The 26379-nt window shown below is 38.9% G+C and overlaps 1 protein-coding gene across 1 annotated transcript in view; it reads right to left on the reverse strand.

The window, feature by feature from the left end:
* The window catches only part of LOC139722991 (carbamoyl-phosphate synthase [ammonia], mitochondrial-like), an 88303-nt gene extending 69784 nt beyond the window's left edge, over nt 1-18519 (reverse strand). The window contains exons 1-12 of the mRNA XM_071634269.1: nt 18343-18519; nt 10152-10320; nt 9655-9764; nt 8930-9074; nt 7808-7954; nt 6630-6812; nt 5524-5652; nt 4326-4432; nt 3190-3331; nt 2803-2880; nt 1735-1932; nt 910-1146 (exon numbers count right to left, since the gene is read on the reverse strand). Coding sequence (XP_071490370.1) covers nt 910-1146; nt 1735-1932; nt 2803-2880; nt 3190-3331; nt 4326-4432; nt 5524-5652; nt 6630-6812; nt 7808-7954; nt 8930-9074; nt 9655-9764; nt 10152-10271 — 1596 coding nt within the window. The 5' untranslated portion in view covers nt 10272-10320; nt 18343-18519. The remainder of the gene's footprint in view (nt 1-909; nt 1147-1734; nt 1933-2802; nt 2881-3189; nt 3332-4325; nt 4433-5523; nt 5653-6629; nt 6813-7807; nt 7955-8929; nt 9075-9654; nt 9765-10151; nt 10321-18342) is intronic.
* Between the last annotated feature and the right edge of the window lie 7860 nt (nt 18520-26379).

The raw sequence follows: 26379 nt of genomic DNA on the forward strand, positions 1-26379 counted from the left end.
AATTTGCACCACACAACTGCCTACCTGTACGTTTCTAATGGTGAAAACTGATGTACTTCTTCACTGAACAACATGCATACAGATACATGTATGCCTGCATCATGTCTCACACTAAATAATTATTGCCATACTGTGTACATTACGCATTACACAAGCGCACACATTTGAATAGCTGGCACTAGTCACAGTGCACACCACAGCACTGAAGACTGGCCTTGTTTGACCAATCATGACCCTAGTTTAAACCCCAGCCTAACGCCATTTTGCCACTCATGAGCAAGGATTTTAGGAAACAATAAGTGTAGTGATACTGGCGCAGCACGATTTGATCACCGTCCAGGGGACGATGATATCACACAACAGACAGAATGTGACAATAAACAGAAATGTCTTGATGGTATTGCAGGGAAAACAGTTTCAGATCATTTTAAACTAGATAAGCACTCTGAGAGTGCAGACCTCTGCCAAGCAGCTCATTTCCACCACAGATTTTGATCTCCAAATGAGATCAGTAATTTCCACTCATACATATGCACGCTGAAAACTGCCCAATTTCCCCAGTGCACATGTAGAAGCCTTTTGTTAGTCATCTGCTTCCAGCGGCGTGGCGCCTCGCAGGAGCAAAGCGCGCAATTTAGTGCACATATTCAAACCTCATACATGTGCAGCTTGATCTCTCACGTTGATTGACCTTACCTGCCAAAACATCAAAAATCATTCATAAAATCCACAAAAATTTCCAAATCACTACAAAAATTTCATCATCCATTTCTAGTGTCATTCTCAACCTTTCACATAAGTTTCATCCAAATCCATTTGCAACTTTTGGAGTTATTTTTCACACAAACAAGCAAACAAACAAACGCTGATGAAAACATAACCTCCTTCCTTGGCTGAGGTAACAATTACCTGGACCCCATATTCCTGCAGCACACCCCTCTTGTAGAGCTCCACCCCACAATTGAGGGCCGTTTGGCCTCCCATGGAGAGGAGGATTCCATCTGGCTTTTCACGCTTGATGACGTCGGTGACAAACTCAGGTGTGATCGGGACAAAGTACACATTGTCTGCCTGCTTCTCGCCATATTCGTTGGTCTGGACTGAGGCAATGTTCGGGTTCATCAGCACAGTCTGAATGTTCTCTTCCTGTGGGCAAAGAATGTTGAATTGAATTGAGTTGAGTTGAGTTGAGTTGAGTTGAGTTGAGTCGAGTTGAGTTGAATCAAATTGAATTGAGTTGAGCCACGATAAGCATGTAAGGTTAAGTTTGTTTGTTCATTTTCCATCTGAGGAGGTTCAGTGAGTTCACTCGAGTTGAGTCGAGTGTTGGGTTCAATTGAGTTGATATGAATGGAGATGCGAGTGTCGAGTTGAGCACATTAAGCTGCATTGAGTTTAGTGAGCTGACCCGAGATGAGTCAAGAGTGTTGGGTTAAGTTAAATGAGTTGAGTATAAAGTTGAGTGAGTTTAGTGTGTCACATTGTAAGTTGACTGGATTCATAGGCAAACATAAGTAGGACCAGCTAATCAAGACTCCATCTGAAAGACTTGAGCTTGACTCAAACTTCACTGATGTGATCTACTAATTTTGCTGCATTTACTCGATGCACATGAACCTTTTTAATTCAATTCCATTTCCCTTGAAGCACAAAATGCAGTTTCCCTTGGTTTTAATGACTGGTTCTGCCCCTCAGATTACCAAATTTCTTCTCTCCTCATCCCACAAAACTCACCTTCAGGGCCTTGATGGCTTGAGAGCCCGAGTAATCAAACTCTCCGGCCTGTCCAATGGACAGTCCACCCGACCCCAGGACAAGCACTTTGGAGACGTCCACTCTCTCGACCTTCTTTACCGCTGGACTCATCACTTCTTTGATGTTCTTCATTTTCTTTCCACTACGCACCATGTCCATGAAGGTGTCAAACAAAAACTGTGGATAGAGTTAAATGAGGGGCATGAACAAGTGTTAATTATGACCCAACGTATATGTTAAAGACATGGGACTGACCACTGTAGAATTGCTTAGTATATGAAACCAAAGTACATTATACAACAACTAAAAAGAATGCAGCTATTTGATTGGTCGATTACCTACCACGTGATATTCAGTTAAAAGTCTTTACTCTTGCAATGGAACAAGATTTCAGACTCGGTGAAAAGAGAGTTGCACTATTCAACTCGGCTTTGCCTTGTTGAATAGAGCTCCTCCATCTTCATCTCAAACGAAATCTTGTACCATCACACTCATGACCATTTATTATTTGCATAATATTTGTCAGTATGATGCAGGCTATCCTTCAAAGATGCCTGCAGGATGGGGCTGAAAATGTGATTACTAATGTATTCCAAACAGCCTGCCTTTAACACTGCCTCTTGGTCATGCATTCAACATTAACCTTAACTCACTTTATAGGAAGGGCCGATTTGGCTATAACACGCATTTCCAATACACCCCTGGCCAAGTATACTCGGGACTGGTCTTCAACGGGTTAAAAAGTCCCTGCAATCCAAATGTACATGTATATTGACCTTTTACACAGGCTAGCACATGGTATACAATTGTGTCTATATTACTTCTATTGTGTCAATGCAAACATATTAAAATGAAGGGAAAATGACAAGACCGTCAGATATTTAGTACATGAAAATTTTGCAGTTGTGAATACCATTATTGGTCATATTCTTTCCATTAGGTTGTGGAAACTTAAAATTCCTTCTAAAAGCTAAAAAGCAATAAGGTGTTCTTCAAGTGAGGACATCAAACAGAAATTTAGTGGAGACAGAGCTGACAGATTCTTACCTCAGTGTCTGTCGGACCTCCGCGATGCTCTGGGTGAAACTGGGCTGTGAAGAACGGTTTTGATGCATGCATGATGCCCTTTAAGTACAGAAAGAAGATAACAAGTGGTTGATGTCGGTAGACAGAGAAAAGATGTAGACTTCACTAGTTTGGTTCATCAATAAATAAATGAATGAACGAACGAACGAACGAACGAACGAACGAACGAACGGACTGACGAATGAAGGAACGAACCAATCAGTAAATCAATAAATCAATACATTTTTAAACAAAAAAGTGTGCCTTTTACAAGAGACATTGTTGTAAATGACATGATGCATTTCAATATTATCAAAGCGCTAAGCCTCTACTGAACGAGTAGGCCTATGAACAGCCTCTTAGTCTCACCTCATTTGTTTTGTCGTTGGCGTTGATGAAAACTGGTGACCACTCTGGAGGCAGCTGGTCACTGTTGATGGCAAACCCATGGTTCTGAGATGTGATGAAGGCCTGTCCATTCAGCATATTGATGACCGGCTGATTGTGTCCACTGCAGAGTACCAAGAACACAAGTATTTAAAGGAGATACACACCACTGAAATGAACGGCACTCTTAGCGGAATATTGCAAGTGCAGTATGCAAATAGCACTTCAGAAATGAAATTTGTCTCAAGATATCAACATCATGAATACATTATGTGTCAGAAATTATCATTTCAAGAAGTGACACATTTACCTCACAGAAAATTTAGTTTAAAACAGTGATATATGCAGATATTACAATTGATAATCAATTCCTGCACAACAGAAGTCAGAATTTTCATGTAGAATCTCCCATGATACCCATAAACCCCAACTATCATTACGAAATTTACAATAATATTTTGTGAAAAAGTAGAACTACTGCTTATACTCTTTTAAAACATACAACTAATAAAATATACTCAAACTAGAAAAGTACTGTAAGAGTGCAGACCTTCGCCAAGCAGATCATTTCAACCGCTTATCTTGTTCTTCCATAGAGATCAGTGATTTCAACCCACACATACAATGTATGCATGCTGAAAAATTGCCTGATTTCCCAATATAGAAGAAGCCTTCTGTTACATCATCAGCTTCCAGCTGTGCTGTGCGCCTCGCCCTGGCAGAAACTAGAGAACGCACTTTAGGGCGCATATGTGCAAACCTTAAAAGATGTGCAGATTGTAGTCCCAAGTTCATTGACCCCACCTGCCAAAATATCAAAAATCCTTAATGAAATCCACAAAATTTCATGGATCACTACCAAAATCTGAATGAATGAATGAATGAATGAATGAATGAATGAATGAATGAATGAATGACATCTGTTCCTTGTGTCATTCTCAACTTTTCCTGTAAGTTTCATCAAAATCCGTTGACAACTTTTTGAGTTATTTTGCACACGGACAAACCAACAAACTAACACTGATGAATACATAACCTCCTCCCTTGGTACAGGTAATAATACTACTTTATCAAAGTCAGCAAACCAGGAGTGGCACTCTGCTTCCAAAAACACTCACCGATTGCCCAGCGGGAGTTTGTAGGATGAGGCACCAGCAGCCAAACCAGTGAGCTGGTTCCCCATGCAGATACCAAACAGGGGATTGGGGTTGTCTTGAGCCAGAACCTGCCAGTAAAGATGACAAAGGATTTAGTATGTGACATAAAGCAGCAGGTGTCAGCATCTCCGTACAAACAATGTTGTGGAGGGCATCGACTACGAGATACGAGAGCTGACCATGGGTGCAGCAAACACCTATTCTCGGACTGACCATCTGATGTCCACAGAAAATCCCTCGCAGGAGTACCAAAGAGTATAGGCATGTACAATGCATTGAATTGCAGAAGTTATTAAATACTCCGTAACAAAAATTTATAGTGTTCTGTGCCAGCAAATTGTGAGTGATTTTGCTGACCAAAATGCTTACTGTGCTTCGACTATCGATTGGCATGCATGCTGGAGTGACTCTGTAGAAGACGAACACGTGTCTGGAAACTGATCATCAATGAACAGAGATTACCTAACCCTACTGTGCCACCATGGCCTTCCTGTTGGACTGAGGTATATCACTACACCGGAGTTACTACTTTGTAGCTGGCTAACTTTACAACTAGGTTGTGTTCGGAGGTTATGTTTGGAGAGATTTTAAACCGAGTGCTGACCAAAAAAAAAAAAAAAAAAGGTTTGGCAAACTAAGCTATGCTCCATCTATGGCACACAAGGGTTAAAGGAGACCTCCAGATAATTTCCAGATTTTCACATTTGAACAAGGATAAATTACTTATACCCAAGTAGAGAGTTTCAGAATTTATAGTGATTGGGATGAGGAATAAGAATGCATGAATTGGGGCTCAAGGAAACAGAACAAAAGAAGAAGGTATGCATACATTCTACACAGGTGATCTTGTCAATCAACAGTAAGGTAATGGAATTACACTGGTACATTTGTGAAGTATGTGAGGATCTTATGCCATCAACACTGTTCAGAGTAATTGTTTAAGATTTTTTAGAGTATTGGTTTCTCTGCTTAAAGACCAAAAAAAATTCCGCAAATCTGTGCATGGAGCTGTCGATTTATGCACTACATGATGTGAAATTATGAAAATCATCTGCAATACCCCTCTAATGTATCCTCAGCACAAAAAGCTAGACCAATGACACATAATCCCTCCGTCATGTTATACAGTTTTATTCATATCACAGCACAGTCTACTCACCTTCTGCAGGTTTTCTATGGTGGTCTTAGCCAGAGCAGGGTCTCCTGGTCCATTGGAGATAAAGAGGCCATCATATTCCATCTGATTGAAGTCATGATCCCATGGAACCAGGTGAACTTCTGCTCCCCTCTAACAAAGAAAAAAACAAAACAATTGCACATTTACTTACTTAAGTCACATACTGTAAAGCAAGAAATATTTGCAGCATGAAATTTTCATGAACTGGAGCCAACTGTCTTTTTCCACAGCATGATATTTTCGCAATTTGGCACCCTGACATTTATTAGATTGTAGACAATAACCTTTGTGTGCATTTTAATTTCCTGAATTTTGGCTCTCGCGAAATCTATGAACTTAAAATGGATGCAAACATTTTTGATTTTACAATCATCTGGTATGACATCCCACTTGTTTTGTTTACCAAAATATACCAGTAGTTGGTGGTAGTGTGTGTAATCTTGGGGAAATGTATGTGATTATACCTAATACACTGCCTCCAGCTGCTCCGGACCTCCGCTGCTAGATTAGTAATTCTCACAAAAAACTGTAAGTTGTTTTAACATCTCTCTGGGTCATATTCTAATTTGAATGTTGCAACAAGGCAACTTTCACCCATTGAGGACGAGTCCCGAGTATACTCGGGCAGGTGTCTACGGGTAATGCGTGTTGTAGCAAAATCAGTCTGTCTTCAACGGTTTAACAGAAACAGGGCAGCCACCATCAAATGTCTTGGACCTGCCTTTTCAAGCGAGTCATTAAGAGGTGAACAGTTTCACTGCACACATTGTATTCTCTCTTCGATGCGAGCGCAGTCCTTTTTTCTTTTTCTGGACCACACTCAAACTCATACTCTTGAGGACAAGAAGAACATGCTTACAGAAACAATGAGATTGAGTAGGTCCTTTTTGGGGCCACACTCCACTTCTACGAAATACTCAAAGATACTCAACACTCAAAGATTAACTTGGAATAGCAGGTCATTCTACCATGACCTGGAAATCTTCAAAAAGCAAGTGAATCTTGTTATAAACAGCAACAGTGATGATTAATTTACACTTTGATGTGTGGGTAAAACAATGTGTTGTTTTTTTTTGTAATGTACCCACCTGAATGAGACTGCGAATGATGTTATGCTTGATGCCACAGTCCACCGTCACCACTTTGTATGGGTTCCCCTTGCCATAGATCTTCACCTCTTTGGTCGACACCTCCGCCATCAGATTCCTCTGGTTGGGGTCGTCGAACTCTACGGGGTCGCCCTCAAACTCAATCTTACACAAGATTGTACCCTAAGAAATCAAAACAAGCCAAGAGGTTTGTCGGGAGGGGTGTAGGAATCACCTCTTGAGATGTGCATGCTTTCCCTACAACAGTTTTAATCAATATTTATGAAAAAAAGTACACAAACAAAATATATCTATTATAAACTTAACAGTTACTCAGCAATATTGTGGGTGAGTGCAATCACACACACAGACAAACAAAATTATGTACAATAGACGCAATTTTGCATCAAATCTGCAGATAATCTCTCTGCATAGTCTGTTGGGAATTACAAGTAGGGCATAACATTTCACAACCAGCTACTAACCAATTCTTCCAATCTGACCAAAAATGTATACAATGTATATTGTGTTCTGTCTATTAGTACTCACTTCATTTGTACATACTAAGACGTCAAAGTTTCCCACATTTTTATCTTATTGCAAATAAATCCTTTGGAACTAGTACGAAGTTTAGGGTTAGTTGTATGGATGTGCATGTACCTACATATGCACCTCATTCCACTGTCTCTTGCATGTAGCATTAATGTTTAACTTTCACCCTGACATTTGTTGTTTTCTTCACCCTTTATGGAATGTAGTTGATATACAGTTAATTTCCCCCACCGCTTGGATGTGATTTACACTAGATGGACTAACTCATGTGCAACATTGTGGCAATCTCCCACAAAGGTTTGCTACAATACAAAGCAAATCATGAGGGTCATGTGACCTCCACTAACTGGCATCCATCTACAAAAGTCAGCCCCAGATTACTGAAGAAAGCACATCAGAGTGCATAGTGCATGCCAAACAATAACATAGCACAGTGAAGGGCTTGAGATGCTGGCTCAGTATTCCACCAGCCGCGTTGGGAAGAGAATTTCACCTGTAGTGAAAGGTTTGAGATGTTAGCTGGGTGTTCCACCAGCCACGGTGGAAAAAGAAAATCTCACCTAGTGAAGGGTTTGAGATAATTTAGCTGGGTGTTCCACCAGCTGCGGTGGGAAAGAGAATCTCACCTTGTCCCTAACTCTCTTGGTCAGCATGCGGGTGTCAATGCCAAAGAGGGCGGGCACCTCCTCTTCCTGCAGCCACTCGGACAGGGACTTGACCGAGTTCCAGTGGCTGTAGTTGTAGGAATAGTCCTGGACCAAGAGTCCTGATACCTATCACCAAAAAGGAAATTGGAGAATATTGCTTCTTTATTCAATTATGGCTACTGTTTATGGCATATATATATATATTTTTTTTTGTTGTTGTTGTTGCAAATTTCACCAGTCCAGGGCTATTCGTGAATTTAACAACACATTAAAAAGCATTAACTCTGATCCCAACACGAATGCAAAGTGCACACATACATTTCTCATTTCAAATTTAAGCTCTCGTGAAACTGTCAGGAAGTCCCAATTCAAAAAAAATAAATAAATAAATAAATAAATAAATAAACCTGCTGAATACTTGGTGCATACAGTAGCACTCTAAAAACACTGAATAATCTGTGTTCATTTCCATCAATAAAGGCAATGTGTCAAGAATCGGTAATGAATCTGTTTCTTGTCTTGCATCTGTACCACAAATTCAGTCCTATACAGCTGCCAAATTTCACATTACGTCTAAATCAGAGAGATTCCTGGGAACTTTCAAGGACAAATATGGATGTATCTGTGTATTACATTACATGTACCTCTAAAGGAAACACAATCCTAAAGCAAAGAGGTTTTGAATAATAACAATCATGTGTCAGGACATGAAGGTACTGAACTTTTTTTTTTTTTTTTAAGAGAGTATCTTGCAGAATCAGGGAGGATTGGAATCTCTGATTTCTATCCCGACCATCTTCACGTAAGGAAAATATTCTGAGCATTCAATCAATTTACTCCAATAAACCATGCAATAAAGTATAGTTCACAATTTCAATTGCACACCATGAACCATATTTCTCCTATTGCACGGACATGGAGAGCTTGCCACTAACAACATAGGGCTGCTCTATTCCAAAAATATTTGGCTGTTCTTCTGGTCTAAGGGCACACAACATTTGCAAATAATTGACAAATTGCCCTTCACTGGCAAAATTAACACCGATTATTCAGTGGTATTCACACATAGATCTATCTCTACTATTGGCTCTATAAACAAACCTGTATCTTTTCAGACTCAACAAACTTCATCAGGCCGTGTTCGTCGATAGCATGGGTGTCGGGGACACCATAGTTGCCAACAATCGGAAAGGTCAAAGTCAAGATCTGACCTCTGTAGCTTGGGTCAGTCAAAGACTCTGGGTAACTGAGTAGAAATGGGGAACAAATGGAGAATAATCTCATAGGTGAAGATGTTGTCAGGAGCATCGTCATATTCTTAGAATAAACAAAATAGATTTTGACTTAAAAGCACAAGACACCAAATTGAGTTACCTCTGCATTAATCCTTGGCAAAGATGTTTTACTCAATTCGTACCTCTTGACCAGAAACAAATAAAAAAAGAAATAAATAAACAATCACATGATAAATCTTGTACATCTTCTTGATAATGGCAAATATGTTATACAGCAAGAGTAACTTAATAAGCAAAGTTTTGGTAATTTTGTCTCTTTGGGGAGTAGGCTGTAAGGCTGGCTGATCATGACATCAGGCTTTCCTTTACAACTCTTTTTTTATCGTACTTTCCAATACGATTACATCTTTTATAAATACAACTATTCAAATATCTATTATGCAACCGGTACAATTATATCTTATACTTACATGTATATAAGAAGGAATAGCAGCTGCAGCACTATGCAGCTAATGTGGGCTGGTTTTTTCTTTGTGTGTGTGTGTGTGTGTCTTCACATGATATACAACTGACAAAATTTTAGGCCCTTACCCGACGAGACCTGTGTTGAAGACCAGTTCACCAGCAGTAGACTTCTGGTGTCCAAAGGAGTAACCAGTGAATTTTGTTCCATCCTGAAGAATCAAGTGTGCTGTAGTGGGCTGCGGAAAAAGAGAAACCATGCATAATTTCATTGGTAATCAAATGTTGACAATTTGAGGAGTTCTTACCCAGCAAAATGCTATCAGTATTCTGTTTAGTCAGAAGGCCCCATCTTATAAAGATGTTTGCAGTTATTGTAAGTAACTGTAAGTAGTTACCATGGCAACTACTCATATACAACTGATAGGTTGTTTTTTGTTTTGTTTCCTGTTCATCATAAGGAAACACGCATATTATATAGCACGCAATAATTGTAGAGATACAGTGTTTAGCAAAGATAGATCACTTAAATAGTGACAAAAGTATTAACTTATTATTGATTAAAAATAATCTTTCTCATTCATTTGACCAGACACAAAGAATTCCCCTCCAGCATATAAATGTACCTTCTTTTTCTCTGCTTGCAAGTTGGAACTTGTAGACAGAAATCTGGACTTATGAGCCAGGTACCGAGGGAGGGACCAGGTCTTCTTCAGGAGACCCGATACTGCTGTGAGATGAGCCATACCAAGAACTTTTACAGATCAACAGCGGCTCATAGATAGTCCCAAGTTCCTGTCAAATGTGAAAAGAAAATGGGTTCATTCCAGCGCTCTGATCTACTTTGTAAAGACATTGAAGCTATTACGATGAAATAATTGCCTCCTGCCAACTGTTGATTATGGCTGGGCTTCCTAATCCATATGATGTGAGAAGTATCTAATGACATTCACGCCCTTCATTGCTGTTTGTTTTTATCATCATTAGAAATGAATACGAAGATCAATGGCATTTTTTTTTAATGTTAACAACTACTCGTGACAAAGGTTTTGCTGTGAAATATGAACACAAAAGTTATACATGATATGGTACCTGCTGGATTGCTTTCATGTAGGACAACCCCCCTCCCCTCCCCCCCACCCCCCCCCCCCCCCACACACACACACCCTTCATTACCAGCACACACACAAGAGTAACCTGCAAAGTCTATATGGGCAGAGATGTCTCTGCTTTTACATGTATGCAGAAGGTGGAAAGTTGCAGCTCTAGTGCTTGGCACTACAACTTTGTCTCAACAGGTAACGGCAGAAATTACTTTAACTTACAGGTAAAGCTGATTTTGACATCAAAGGATGCACCTGGTTCATTCATAACTGTGCACGAATTGTACTGATGCCTTTACCCAATCCACACTGATATTATAGGATTTGCTGTCCTTTTAAAGTTTATACAGTACAACTGACTAAAGTCTACTGGTAGGACATCAATCATTCTTTTTAGTGTGCATGGTGCATTGTGGTGGTATAGAAGCCATCTATCCATGGATGGGTGAAGCACACACACACACACACACACACACACACACACACACACACACACACACACACACACACACACACACACACACACACACACACACACACACACCACTTTGTGCTGCTACTCATGTAGCTAGGCAATACACTCAGACTCCTCCGCAGTCACAAAAGGGTCTAACTTGTACTGACAGTAATTACATCTCCTTAGGGAAGGAGGTATTGTTAAAGTGAACCCATGTACCTAGGCACTTTGATACCTGCAGCTTAACTTGCCAAGGTTTTTCATCAGCATTCAATAATCCGGCCAAACTTGACCTAGAATAGATACCATGTACAAGACTAGCAAGCACACTAGGCTGTAACAATCTGCCTCAGTCCATAGCGACACAATAGGGATTAGGGGGATAAGGTAATCTCTATTCAACAACAAGACCTCTGTGCTACTAAGTAATTGGCACAGACAGCAAGTGGAAAACAAAACAAAGCACAGTAACAGTTACAGCTCCAAAACATTTTTTTTTTTTTTTAATGAGGTAGCTGTCACAGTGAGAAACTGATTAGATTCTCTACTAAATAGTAGCCAATCCAAGTTCTAATATTCTCTTGATAATTGCAGGGGGAAAAAATGGCTTTACAAAACAAAGGCCACTTGGCTGCCCACCTACATGATGGAAGGACCATACTCAAGTTGGCCTTAGATTATCACTACAGGAGGCTGAATGCCAGTTCTATGGGAGGAAAAAATGGAGGAGGGTAACTCAGAGGGACACCCCATCCTATGCAAGTAAGTCTTGCTTTGCACATGCATAATAGTATAATCAACATGCAAACATAATAAATGCTAACACTAGTTGGCCAAAGACTTGAAATAATAAAAAATACATACACATTGCATGGGCGGGTATAAGTCTTGCATTTTTTTCCGTTCATTAGGAGAAGAAATTTCCTGCAATAACCAGTAAGTTATTTTTGCTTAATGCAAACAATATTACCATGTAGATTAGGAAAAAGAAAAAAAAACACAAATAACAACTCAAGTTTTGTTATTACAAATGCTTAATACATATATCCAGGAGGCTACATATTATGAAAGTGGGTGCTTATTGAAACACAAAATATATTTTGTCGAGATGGTAAAGATTTCTTTGTAATAGCTGGTAGTACCCATTACAAATCCTACCATTTCTGATCTTGATGGAATCCCATTTTCTTTGCTCAATTTTCCACTAATAAATTTCTGATCTCCTTAGAACTCACATTTCCTTGGAAACCTGCAATTCATACAAACTTCAGCTTTTTGAAGATTTTCTTCCATTTTCTATTTCTCTCTGCACTCTTGTAACATATATAAATATTAGCAAATTACTAAATAAACATTTTTTTTAATGTGTATTTCTTTGTTGCTCTTTCACAACCAAGGAACCATGTCCTCATGTTAGGAATTCATTTTAATTGCACAATTAAAATGACTCCCTCATACCTGGAAATGGTTCATTGGTTGTAAATGAGTAACACAGAAATATACAGTAAAAAATTGTTTAATGAGGGATTCACTTTAATTACGATTAAAATGAATCCCTCATATACAATTTGTACCTAGACATGGTTCATAGGCTGTGAAAGAGTAACAAAGAAATACACAGTAAAAATTTTTATTTAGTCATTTGCTAATGTTCTTCTTTAATGGGCTCATTTTTCAGCATTGTTCAAGGCAAACTCATAACTGGGCAAGAGTTCCGTTATTGCTGCTGAATTTATGCAACTGCAGGTCAAATTTAGTGGAAGGTATGTAATGGAAAGTCTCTTTTCCAAAACTGTACACTAAGGGCATAACAGCATCACTGTAAAAACTGGATTTCTATTCCACTATCTTGACTTATTTAGTTACACAGGAAGGTGTGTCCCTTTGCTCTCCAATGAGTGATCTTTTTCGAGTTTGGTCTTCCCTGGGCTTGATGTTTAGCCTCCTTCAGGGGAATGCACAAGTCACTTTCAATTTGGTCTCGTCAGTGGGCTGGAGGACGTCCAGGCATTTTTTTTTTCTTTCTTTAAAGAAAGTCACTCTTCAAGGCTTGGAATGGGATCCTCTATGTGAGAGCATACGGAACGGTCTACATGGCCAAACCACTTCAGTCACCTTATGGATTCTTCATCGCAGATGGTGTTGGTAAGATGAAGCCTCTGCCTAATTTCCTCATTTCTTACATTTTGTATGTTGTCGATGAGTCTTACACCAAGGATTTCTCGTAGGCAGCTCATTTTGAAGGCGTCTAATTGATGTTGCTGAGCTTGGCGTAGTGTCTAAGACTCAGCACCATAGATGGCAATACGGAGGATGAGTGCTTTGTAGATTCTCACTCTGAGTGATCTGGGGATTATCTGGCTGGTCCATACCGTACTTTTCAGCTTGCCAAATGCCCAGGCAGCTTATCTGCCATGACGTTTCACATCATTTATCACTGAAGGGACGTTACTGCCCTAGAAGTCACTACTTTGTCGACAACTACCCCATTCAGGGATCTATGACATTTGTCTTGCAACACAACTTTGCATTTGCTGAGCTTGATTTTCACTCCCCATCTGCTGCATGCCTCATCCAGTTTGTTTGTTGACACTTGCAGCATTTAATAGACAAGGTCCATCAGTGTGGTGTCATCTGGTATTAGATTATTACACATATTACCTATAGATGCGGATTCCACTGTCTTAATTTGGGAGTCTCTCATAGCATATTTAAGAAACAAGTTGAAGAGGCTGGGGAAAAGGAGACATCCTTGTCTAACTCCCATCGTAACTTTAAACCAGAACTTCTTGTTGACAATGACGGAGCATTCTGTTTGTTTATTATGTTTGCAATTCTACAAGGTCTATCATTACCTTTTCTGCACCAGTGGAGCGCAGACATTTCTAAAAGGCTTCTCTCATGAAGGTGTTAAATGCAGCCTTGAAATCTACAAAGTTCCAGTGAAGTGCAACGTTTCTTTCTTTTGCCTTTTCGACGATGTGCCGCACAGTAAATACTGCATTTGTTGTGCCATGTGACTGCTGAAAAACACATTGTTCTTCAGTCAAGTATTTTATTAGATCACTTTGTTTTACTTTGTTTTGGACGTCTCAGCCTTTCCAAAGCCAATTTTCATCAAATAAACTCTGAATTCCTCTTAGTACCAGTGCAGTACCGGTATGCTCTGTACTATTTCATAAGCGGTTTCTCGGTATCTCGGATAAAGTTCAAAGCACAATCTTCATCTCCACCAATACTATACCTTCCCTTTAAGATACAATGTGTGAAAGTATTCTTCCCAACATAGGGGCCATCTTAACTATGTCCTCTTTGTTCTTAGCTGACAGAAGTGTTTTATCTCACTATAAGAGAGTTTTTATTTATCAGTATCTTGTTCATAGGAATTGAAACTATTTCAGCAAGAATTCCTTATGTACAAGCCCCCACTAATTTTGCCATACCACTCTACATACCCTACCCTTGTTAGCTTTCACACAGATGCATGCTGTTCCTGTCACTTGTCAAATGTGCATACATACATGTACATGTGTGCATGTATCTGTGCGTAAGCTAACAAAGGTAGGGTAGTGTAGAGTACCGTGGCATGGCAAAATTACTAGTAGGGGATACGTATTAAGGAACTCTTTCCATAATTCATATGAAGTGAACCCTTTAAGAGTAATTTAAAATCTGGAATCACATGGTTATGACAATGAGAAATGCATGTTCTTAAAAAACAAACAAGGTAACAAACAAATAAATTAATAATGATGACAATAATAAATTTGTCCATTCCAAATGAGGCAGGGAATAATAAACTCAAATTTGATTAGTAATTTCAGCTGATGAAAAATATCTTCAGTGATATCCTGTACACTTCTATGTAAGAAAACTGCTGTACACAAAAGTTAGTTTGTGTAGCAGTGGTGTAAAAATGCATAGCAAATTGCGATGCGATACCAAGAAAATTATTCCCTGTGAGGAAATGCTTATTGCTCCCTTCATGGGAATGACTGAAATCAACTTGAAAAGGGTTTACTGTATATTCAATATTGTACGACAGTTTCTGATTTGGACTTGGTTTAAACAATCAAAAACCTTATCTACCTGAACACATAAAGTACTATCATGATTAAATGTGACCCGCTACAACAAAAGGATCCTAAAGTCGCTGACGGGTGAGCCGAGAAAATCGACTTTGAAGTCAGATCGCCAAAATCTGTCAAAACGTTCAGATTTCTGTTTTACACAATTTTGTAGTCTAATGTATCTTCTATCATCTGCCGAAATTTCAAAGCTAAATGATCAAAGGAAAGGCCTGAAAATAGCATTTTTCTGGGCCATGCTCGGCTTACCCGTCAGCGACTTTAGGATCCTTTTGTTGCAGCGGGTCACAAATGTTTGTTGACAAGTGAGTCATATATTGGTTTACGATGTCTCTACCCAGCAGATGTCATGTTTGGCAGGTCAGATCTTATCAACAACCCAAATCTAATCACAGTTAGTAGAAACAACAAGATTATGTTAAATCTCATACAGTGATAACGAGGCTGTTGGTGTTAACTAAAGTTACACTCAGGTCTTAAGGAGTTCATGACTTGTTTAGTGTCTACAAGATCTCAAAATCCATCAGTCTTGTTTAAATGGCTTCTGTAGGTGTACCTCCCTGGTCTGACTTGGGGTGCATTCGAGCGCTCTCCTAAAGCGAACTGTACCGTACCGTATCCACGCCAGAGGAGTGCTCGAACGGTCCTAAAGCCATCCACTTCAAGATGTGCTCCAAAAGCGTACCAAAGCGTACCAAAAGTTCGCTGTAAAGCATGCGCGTATCATGTGCACACGTCACAATGCAAAAACATCATTCCTTTTGTTCGGGACAGGTGCAAGTAGTTCAAGCGCCAGGTGGATGACATTCTTCCAAAAAATGCGTGACCTTTTCTAAAAATAACTTGTGAGGTACACTTTCTCCACAGAGCGCTCGAACGCTCCAAAACTGGCACAGTTCGGTACGGTACGCTTTAGTTCAGTTCGCTTTGGTTCGCTAGAGCGTTCAAACGCACCCTTGGAGCCATGGACTAACACATTGTATATCATCGACTCTTAAATAAATAAGGCTGTGACAAGACTAGAAAAACAAGGAAAAACAACAACAATCAGAATAGAGAAGAAACCATTTTGAGAAAATAATGTTGTCTCTAGAATGTGAGATAAACCAAGTCAAGTGTATTCATGATTGTAAAATGTGATATAAAATACATTGTCATCGCTTGTTGACGTGGCTGTATCCAGCAAATTGTCGGGCCATGCATCTAGCATATCAAATGATTGTGATGGTAAACGGCACAACACTCGTGGTTACAACGTGGGCTGTATACACCACCTAAAAAATTGATAGATACAGGTTGTACTGTAGATGTGGTAGATTTCTACATACTTATACTAAGCCTTATTACTTTATGGTATTACTAGTGGTACTGCAAAGTGAAAAGGAAAAAAACAAACAGAAGTGCACCAAGTTCTTCAAGAAGATGTATGTCTATCAATCGGCATCCGCACCAAGGTTTGACCGTGTGCAAAAGCATTTGATCTAGGTTTCTCATAGTATAATATACAAGTAGCAGGTGGTGGAATTTTTGATGGTGTTGTGGTCAATGGCAGCTTGCATTGATAAGAAATACCAGTTATACGGGGGGGGGGGGGGGGGGGGGGGGATCTAACAATGTAATATGTTACAGTAAATCTAATGTTAAATCTACGACCCCACTGGTGTGTCTCAGACTACATATCCCCTAGGCCTATGTACAATATGTATGATGATGACTATTTGCAGTATTATGACTTCAGTGGAGAGGAGAGGACACCTACATCATAATTTCAAACTTCTTTGGCCCCTAAACCCTTCCTGGATTGTCAGGAATAATGAACTGATGTCCAACACCCTGTAGCAGCACAATGAGTCATACTCTCATTTTCTCACTTTACTAAGAATTGTTTTCGTCCACTCTCCGACCATATCCGCTCATGGTCACACTACAATGTAATATTTAGATTTATAAGCACAATTTTACGACCACTCAGGCCCACTGTATAGCAAGCACTCATACACACCTAGATCTATATCTATCCAAAATTTCTCGCAAATGTAACTTCACCTCAAGTCACCATGGCAACGCAAGATGGACACCCTTTCCAACCAATCCCCTTCTTCCTTCGCTCCACATCTTGTAGAAGTTTCACACGCCTGTAACACTACTCATTCAAAAAATTCCACTTTTCACGCTCACTAACGTTACACCTCTTGACCAGCTTTTGATGTGATAGCACAGAAATGTCAAGTTGTAAATTAGTATTGTTAACTTGCCAAACCTCATCATCAAACATTGGACTCGCGAACTTCCCTCTCTCCTTCTCAATCTATCTATCTCTCTTTCCATCTCTAATTTCGCAGTCCAGTAGAGCATTCACCATTGTGCTAATTCACCTTTAATATTTACTGGAATCATATTTTGTGTCGCGTTTTTTAATCTTGTGTAGACCCTATTTGCTAAACGGGAGAAATGCAATAAACTGAACTTCCAATTGGAGGACCAATTCCTGCAACATCATCGACTCCAGAGTCCAGGCTCAGCTCCGAAGTGCAGAGTATCTTCTTGTGTTTAATATGGAAAAAACAAATGGTGAGTAGAAGGATTTATTATCTACGATTTATTAACATCCTACTACAAAACCCTGTTTTGGCTTAACCGGTCAGTGCAGTCGGCTCCTGAAAAGACTCTTTAGTCTTGACGAAACATCATACAGACAAGTGTACATAGCCCGACCAGGCAGACGCCGTGCAGAGCTTTTTTACAGCAACTGACTGGGCTGTGTAACAGCGTTTTAGTATAGACGACACACAGCATTGCAATTCCTTGGTGTTACCGTTATCTTTAAAAAAAGGAACAAACAAACAAACAAACAAACAAACAAAAACATAGCTCAAGGGAGTCTCAGGCCCCGGCCAAGCATGTCGATTGAGTCAGGTTCTCGCAACGAGGGTGTCACGCATCAAGCACGACCACGACGCACGGCCACGGGTCATCGGAGCATGACAGCTGCTCTGTGTGCTCGGGCACTAGGCACCTATTGCATCGCCTACCCCGACACACGGGGCCGGGTCAAATGCTGCTGCCCGGCACGGGGCCGCGAAGCGAGTCTGTGTCCGTGTGAAGTCTAAAACTAGACCTATGAAAATGCATCAAGCGTTCTCGGTATCCCTCATTATCTAATACTTACGGTCAGAAAGGGCAGGAAAGCATCACAGGTGTATACACAAATTAGATTGAAGGGGTGCTTCTTGATCTTTTCAGCATGAAGCTCACTGCATCCACATCCCTTGGTTAGCCGGTTGATATTTGGATGCAGGGATGTCTGTGTATGTGATGTACGTAGCAGCTAGCAGCAGCACAGACGTCTAGATACCAAGGAGGTACAGCGCACGGAGTACGGGATCCCGGGAACGGAAGCGCTCACAAAACACGTCTTGCTGTGCCTAGCCGTGTTTACACGCTGGAAGAGAGTGTACTCAGCAACGAGCTTTACTACGATAAAGGCCACTGGACATTTCCCGTCACACCTTGTAGCACGTGAAGTGTGAACACACTAGATAGCAGCCGACACTAAACGCAGATTGAGAGATTTCCGAGCGCGAGGCACTCGTGTAAATTCGTATCTGTAGTATTTCGGGAAAATTGGCTAAAACCAAAACAAATTTCTATCCTGCATAACTGCACGATCAATGACCCGATAGATAATCGATTGAACCGAAAATAAACGAAGGAAAAAGTTACAATTTAAATAGGGTCTACACTAAATTTCAGCTCACTCCTGAAACTCTTGCGTTTTTCCGAAAACAGCTGACGAGAGCTACATAATCGAAGCATATCGAATATTGCTCGTGCAGAATCAATTTCCTTCTCTACCGAAAAGAGTCAGTAGATTCAACAGACATTGAAATGTTCATGTCTACAATGTGATGAATTACTACCACGTGTTTGCACGTTTGTGGTTCGATTTTTTTTTCTTTCTTTATCTATTTTTTCCTCCTTTTTCTTTCTCCATCCAGGGGCGTGATCTTGCATCATGCATTGAATACGGCAATCGAGGATCGGATGTATTGCATCATGCGATTGGCTTTATTGGGTGTTCTGTGGCGTGGCCGGGGGGGGGGGGGGGGGGGGGGGGGGGGCTGAGAGCAAATTTCTTCGTCGGACAAATTTGCTCTAAGCCAATCAGATGCAAGGATTTCAGTAGCTTTTAACAATTTGTCAGACAAAATATCTGACAAAAAGCTTCATGAAATGCCCCCTGATCCCCACACTCCGCTTTCACGGTGACCTACGAGATGATTTTCAGACTTAAACAATTCATTGTTACATTTCCATAGGCCTATTCTTTGAACAACTATTATAGGCCCATATAACTTGCTAATTGTATACTGGGTAAGCCTACAAAGTTTAAGAGGAAGACCGGAATAGAACGTTTTTCAAAATGTTTAAATCACAATGAACAAGGTCGGTGACATGGCAGCTTAATTCACCATAAGATTGCATGAGTGCTATGTGGGCTGAAGGAAGCAGAACAAAAGAAGAAAGCTCGAAAGGAGAGGTGAACTTGTTGAGCAGGCGGGAAAGGAATTACATTGCTGCATTAATCTGTAATAGGCCTATGTGAGCCTCAATGTCATTATCCGTATAATTGTTTTGGGGTTTTCAGGGTACATTGTGTATTGGGTTTCTCTTCCCCGAGGCTACAATAAATTCAACAAACCTAATATGGAGCTGTCGATATCATACCCCCATCATAATGTGAAATTATGAATATCGTCTGGGCTTCCCGTTGTTCTCGGCTTGATTTATTTCTCTCTTCTGATTCTTCTCCCTTTCTCCCATACTCCCTAACGTGTCTTGTTCATCAACGTTTGTCAGCGCTAAAAGTTGTCAGCGCCGACAATCACCATAGTAACAATCAGTGACCAGAGCATCTCATCCTATCAAAACCAAGAATTTTGCTGAAACTGTCAGCGCTGACAAACATTGATGAAACACCCCCCTGAAGTTCTCTGACAATCGTTATGAATGACTCTTTCCTCCGCAGTGGCGGATTCCCTCTTTATTTTTAAAGAACTATTAAAAGGGGGAGGTGCATCCTCTCTAATTTTGTAAAGGCGCCCCCTCTAAACGAAATTCCTGGATCCGCCCCTGCTCCGTGATCTATCCTTACTTCTGTCTGTTTCTGTCATTTCTGTCTTCCCCAGCAGGACTCTTGATAACCCGGGCATCTATAATCATAATGTATATGATGTAATTTCTAATGGGCATTAACAACATTTTGTCATCGTAATGAGTCCTATTTTGCCTGTCCGCCCCCCCCCCCCCGGCTCTCTTAAAGAGGAAATCCACCCCCAAATTAGGCATAAATGAACTTCAAAAGGTAGAAAAAAATATTCCTTACAGAATGATAAAAAACGACAAATATCGGATAAGAAATAAGGAAGATGTGACACATTGAAATTTCACATTTTTTCGGAAAACATTTCTTGACCAGAATATTCATATCAACAAGTTGGCAAATTCATTCTCTCACGATTTCTTTTTGCACTTTATATACAGAAATGACAAAAATCTCATATTTCAGCTGTATAGATATAAAAATTGCCTAAAAAGCCATCACCCAAAATAAAAACGAATAAATGTTAACACTGACATTCTGTATTTGTATGGAAACATGCTTTACTTGCTAGAAATAACACTTTTCCGAATTTCATGTACAATCATAACATAGGGGGCCTACATGATAAATTGAGAGGGTATGACATCATCGACTCGCTTATTTGAATATTCATAAGGACTGGTCAGCAAGTGTTTTTAAAAAAAATGTCATAACCTTCCTTATCTCTTATCTGATTTTTGTCATTTTGTATTGTTCCGTACATTAAAATTAGGGAATATTTTTCTCTTTCTTTTGAAGTTGATTAATTTTAACGGTAGATTTTCTCTTTAAGGACTTAAACCTCGGAGCGGCATCCCGTGTTGTTCTTTTTTTATTACAGTTTTTTTTTTCTCCAACTTCGTTGTTTTTCAATAGGGCCTATTAGAGAGCCCAATGTGTGGGGGGGACGGGGGTGCCCCCTCCCCCCTCCCCTCACCGCATGTTATGTTCTGTGCGGAAATGCAAGACTGCCTTTCCTTTATTTATTTTCATTTCAACAAAGAATAATAAGCATACAACAAGAAACATATTCTACAGAACTATATCGAGTTTTAACTCACAACGAATTGTGGAGCCTATATAGATGCATGATATTTTCTGAAAAATGTTGGAAATGTTAATTGAAAATGGAGGGGAAGCTAAAAAGGAGAGCTTGTAATATGCATTCCCCTAAAAATATGATAATAAGGTAACCTCCCTGGATGCACGGGCAGAGAAACGTATACAGGGACATGCAACAAATTGTGAACAAAACTTATAAACACCAAAGCCGTTATCAAGGTCGCCTTCTTACAGCAAGGAAAGGGTAAGGGTGCTATTGTATGAGAAGGAGTCACGTTGAGTTTGAAGAGGTCCATTTTGGGCTGGGAAAGGAAATTGTACGAAAAGTAACATATCCTCTCACAAAACTATAAATTCAAGCTCTGGATTGCATCAAGACTTGCGTTGGACGACGTGTGTGAATCAAAGTAATAAAGTAAAAAGGTTTGGATGACTGCAAATTTTAAGGCTGATACAGTTGTTTCCTGAAGACCCGCGGTATACAGGAATTTAAAGAGGAAATGCACTCCAAAAATAAATACATTTCCAAAGAAAGTGAAAAAAAAAATATTCCCTACAGAACGATACAAAAATGACAAAAAGAAATGGAGAAGAAATAAAGAAAAATATGACATTTTAAAATTTCATATTTTTTCGGAAAACTTTTCTTGACCAGTTCTTATTAGTATGCAAATCAGCAAGTTGACGATGTCATGCTCTCACAATTTCTTATTTATTTCTTATACAGAAATGACAAAAATCTCATATTTCAGTTGTATTGTATAAAACTTGTCTTAGAACAACCCAAAATAAAAAGACCAAATGTTAACTCTGATACATCTCCGTATATGGTAAAATGGTTTTACTTGTATTAGTTAAATTTTTTTTTTCAGAATTTCATATAATTTATATCACAGGCCCTACATGGAAAATTGTGAGGGTTTGACATTATCAACTCGCTCATTTGAAAGGACTGATGGTCAAGAAATGTTTTCCGGAAAAATTTGAAATTTCAAAATGTCATATCTTCCTTATTTCTTTTTCGATTTTTGTCATTTTTGTATCAGTCTATAGGGAATATCTGTCTCTTTCTTTTTAAGTCCATTTATTCTTGGGGCAGATTTTTATTTTTCCTTAATTTTTTCACAGAAACGATTTCCGCTTAGACTTAAATGACGTAATACTTGAAGAGTTTGTTCGCAAAAACCGATAAGTCCATATTTGCCAAATGGAGATATTTGCGATGAAAGGTCAAGAAAAATAAAGAGAATGATAAGAATTTTTTTTTCTTTTGACCATAACTTGAAAAATGTATCTTTATATGTAGTGACCAATATATCATTTAAAGGTATTATTTTGTACTTTATGACAGAGACTGTACTTCGAAATCTTCAAAAATGGACTTATCGGTTTTTGCGAACAAAGTCTTCACTTGGTGCAAGCCTTTATATCCGGGACTGTCATCAAAGGCAATTCAATAATAATTAGGACCGTCAGCATGATCAGCATAATGAAAAGAATTAGAGGTATAGGAATGTTTAAAGTTAACGGCACGTAAAATTCGTTCGAATGATCGGTTGGACACGAAATGAATACATTATTTATTTTTTTAAACACTGATCTATGAGCAAACAGTCCACCATGATTTTCACATGATTTCTCTTTTAGCAGGGCCCATATCCATTCATTGATCCTTCTCATCATTGTTATTTATTGCTTTTATAACTAATTTGGTGTACATGACACCACTGCTGGTCGCGTGAATTTGCAGGTGTGCAATATGTCGATCGGTATCTTCCTGACTGTGTGTGCCATCATAGAGATATCTCTATACGGTGTGAGTAAAACTCTCATTTCGATATCAGCAAGTTCGTAATTCGTTCATTTTGACAAACCTTCCTAAGACCTTCTCTCCCTCCCTTCTTTCTCTCTCAGATGGGGCACGCACTTCACTCGTTTTCAAAGTGACAAGACTGCAAGATGCTCAAGTTAAATTGCAAGTGTTTGTAAGACTGCCCTCTTCTGTCTCACAATGGTACATTCTTCCGTGTGCTCCACGTAAATTTATGATGTCTCGTCCTCTCTCTGTTCGTGTCATTCTTGAGCGACAGTGACATTTTTTGTTTTGTTTTGTTTAAGCAAAAACCGATCAACACATTATTATCAACTTGAGATATCTGAAGCTACTGAAAAAAAGAGAAAAAAGTCAAAAGTGTAATAAAATATTAATATCTCCAAAAATATTTGTGTCACAGTTGCAGTATCATTAAAAAAGATGTGATTTTTTCTGTTTGATGATGGCCTTCTTTAAAAAAAAAACACACACTTTGGCATTCATCTTCTTTTTTTTTTTGGGGGGGGGGGCATTCAAACTTTTCATATATTATAACAGTAATTACAACTGTACACATATCATTGTTGAAATTGGCTTTTAAATGATTAATATTCTGAATAATGCTATATACTGTATATGACAACTAACATTCTAAAACTGAAAATATTTTTATTCCATTAATGTAGTAGTGATAGTGCGGTGGTCAATCCAGCATCATTATAATCTGAGTCTGTGAAAGTTACTTCTATGTCCCGATTTTCCCTGGTACACTATTGTTTCCAGGTTACATTTTAAACTTCTGGCACCATAGCCCTTAACATCATCATCACTTTTATTATGATTTTAATATAACACTGAAACATCAGCAGCAGCACACCATAACCATTTTATCTTGAAAACCATTTGACATTGAAATGGCTGAGATATCCAAAATAAAGCAATCCTCATTAGGAACACTTTTTTTTTGACATCTCAGGCATTTCAAATCTGATTTTCATCAAACAAAATTTGAATTTCTCTCAGAATTGTATGACTCTATAACATTTCATAAAGTTGTTTCAAGGTATGTCTCGCCAAAAGATAAAAGCTGAATCCTCACCTGAACCAATACTATACCATCCCTTTAGGGTGTAAACATTCAATCTTGAATGGCATTCCTCTAAATTACTACAGTGGACAACATCATCAACAATTCTAGGACTCATTGTTTATCCTCAAGCTCTTCAACTGAGATGGATCAACACAGAAAAATAGACCTCAAGTGAAAAATCATTGATCTCTATGTGTTTTATTGATACACGAATTTAGTGGTGTATTATGTGTATCTCTGAATTTGAAGCTCATACCCAATAAATAAAATCAAGCAAATGAATGAATATATTACATCACTATCCATGTGACTTCACTACTCCTGGTAAAGGACATTCCTGTCTCTCCAGAGCATTGCTTCATTAACTCAAAGTGACATCTGATCATTTTGAAGACAGCCAACAATTTAAAGAAGATTCTACCTGAAGGAAAATTACTCTTTTATGATCAAATTCAAACAATAGCCTCATATCTGTATGAATGCTCTATATCACATGAGCAACAAAAAACCTTTGTCACTTTAATATCTAAGGTATAGTAAGAAAACTTCTAAGAATTTTCTACTCAAAAGAACCGGTGTGCAAAAACAACAACAAACAATACAAACAAACAAAAGATTGCCTATCACCAGATTTGTTCACTTGTTTTGCATTATTTTTCAGAAAAACAAATAATGCTATGTCAGAGATCTAACACATTCAGTGAGGTTTAATGACATGTTTCTAAAGAACAAAATGTAATTGTTTGGTTTCTAATTCCAACTGCTCGTTCATTGATAAAGTGTTGTCAAAATACTCTAAGACCATGAACGCTTTTCTTTTTCTTTTCTTTTAATTAACAATTCAAGAAATAAGTGCTGTACAAACAAGAAAAGGACAGCCACACAACAAATATCCCAGTTATATGGTCAGGGCCATGTTTTATCAAAAGATAAATGGATTTTAAATTTCCTTACCACACAGACTGCCATAGACTTACAGTTGAAATCAACATTATAATCAATTTTAACTCTTCATAAAACAGGGCCCAGAACAACTACTGCAAGATTTTGTTCAGCTGTCACATAGCAAGACTTACTGACAATATGTCTACTCTATGCTCTCTGTGAAGTTTCACTCAAACACTTGATAATAAAGTAGCTTTGACTTTATTTGTTTCATGAACATAAGAAGAAAAAAAAATGAACCTCCCCCCGCCCCCCCCCCCCCCCAAAAAAAAAAAAACAACAACAACCAACAGAATTATCAATGAAGGTGATTAATACCCTTGCTCCAGCAGCTCAGACTCCTATGAAAAAGAATTGAACCAGGGTTTGATACACACCATCAGTTTGATACAAAGATGTGTAGTTGCTATAGTCTTGCTTATTTATGACACCAAGACAATGGTGTCTCGCACATCTACACCTATAGATTGTACATACAAATGAACTAAATTTGACCTTGATTGTCTGGATGCTGTGGAAGTAATACATTTCACAAGGGTTTGGTAAAATTGTGGTTACCATGGCAAATACAAAAGTCAGGTCTCCACATCTACACCTCAATGCCATAATGTCCATCAAATTCGACTTCAACTGCTTCACAATTCCTATACCACCTCATACACTCCGTGTATGTGGAAGTATTTTGAAAAAAATAATGCTGGGGATGCCGTCAATTTCAAGTAAAATTAAATTCAAATACAGTACTACGTGTAGCAAGTTTGTACTATTTCATTTAAATAAAGCACTATTTTATTCAAATACTACCAAGGTATCACACGTCAATGGAAACTGTCCCTTTAAACCAAATTCCTCTGAGCAAAGTGAACAAGGCACGCATGCAACAACTATTCTGCCCATCTAGAACCAGCATTAATTAAATGCAGTACAAACCTTTTGAAAAAAAAAAGACCAAACATGATTGCTCTGCTATTAACTTTTAATGAGCAGCGAGTTCCTGGTCAATATCCCTGTTTTTAAACCCACCGCATGAAGGGGGGGGGGGGGAGAGAAGAAATTGGGAGATATGATGGTACAAGAATACTTGGCATATGAATAGAATTTGTATGTTTTTTTATGATGTGATGTTAAAGCATTTAATAATACATTCATATCA

The sequence above is a fragment of the Diadema antillarum genome, unplaced genomic scaffold, assembly GCF_040938485.1.
Source record: "Diadema antillarum isolate AM-2024a unplaced genomic scaffold, OU_Dant_1.0 scf00000179, whole genome shotgun sequence".
Classification (NCBI taxonomy): Eukaryota; Metazoa; Echinodermata; class Echinoidea; order Diadematoida; family Diadematidae; genus Diadema; species Diadema antillarum.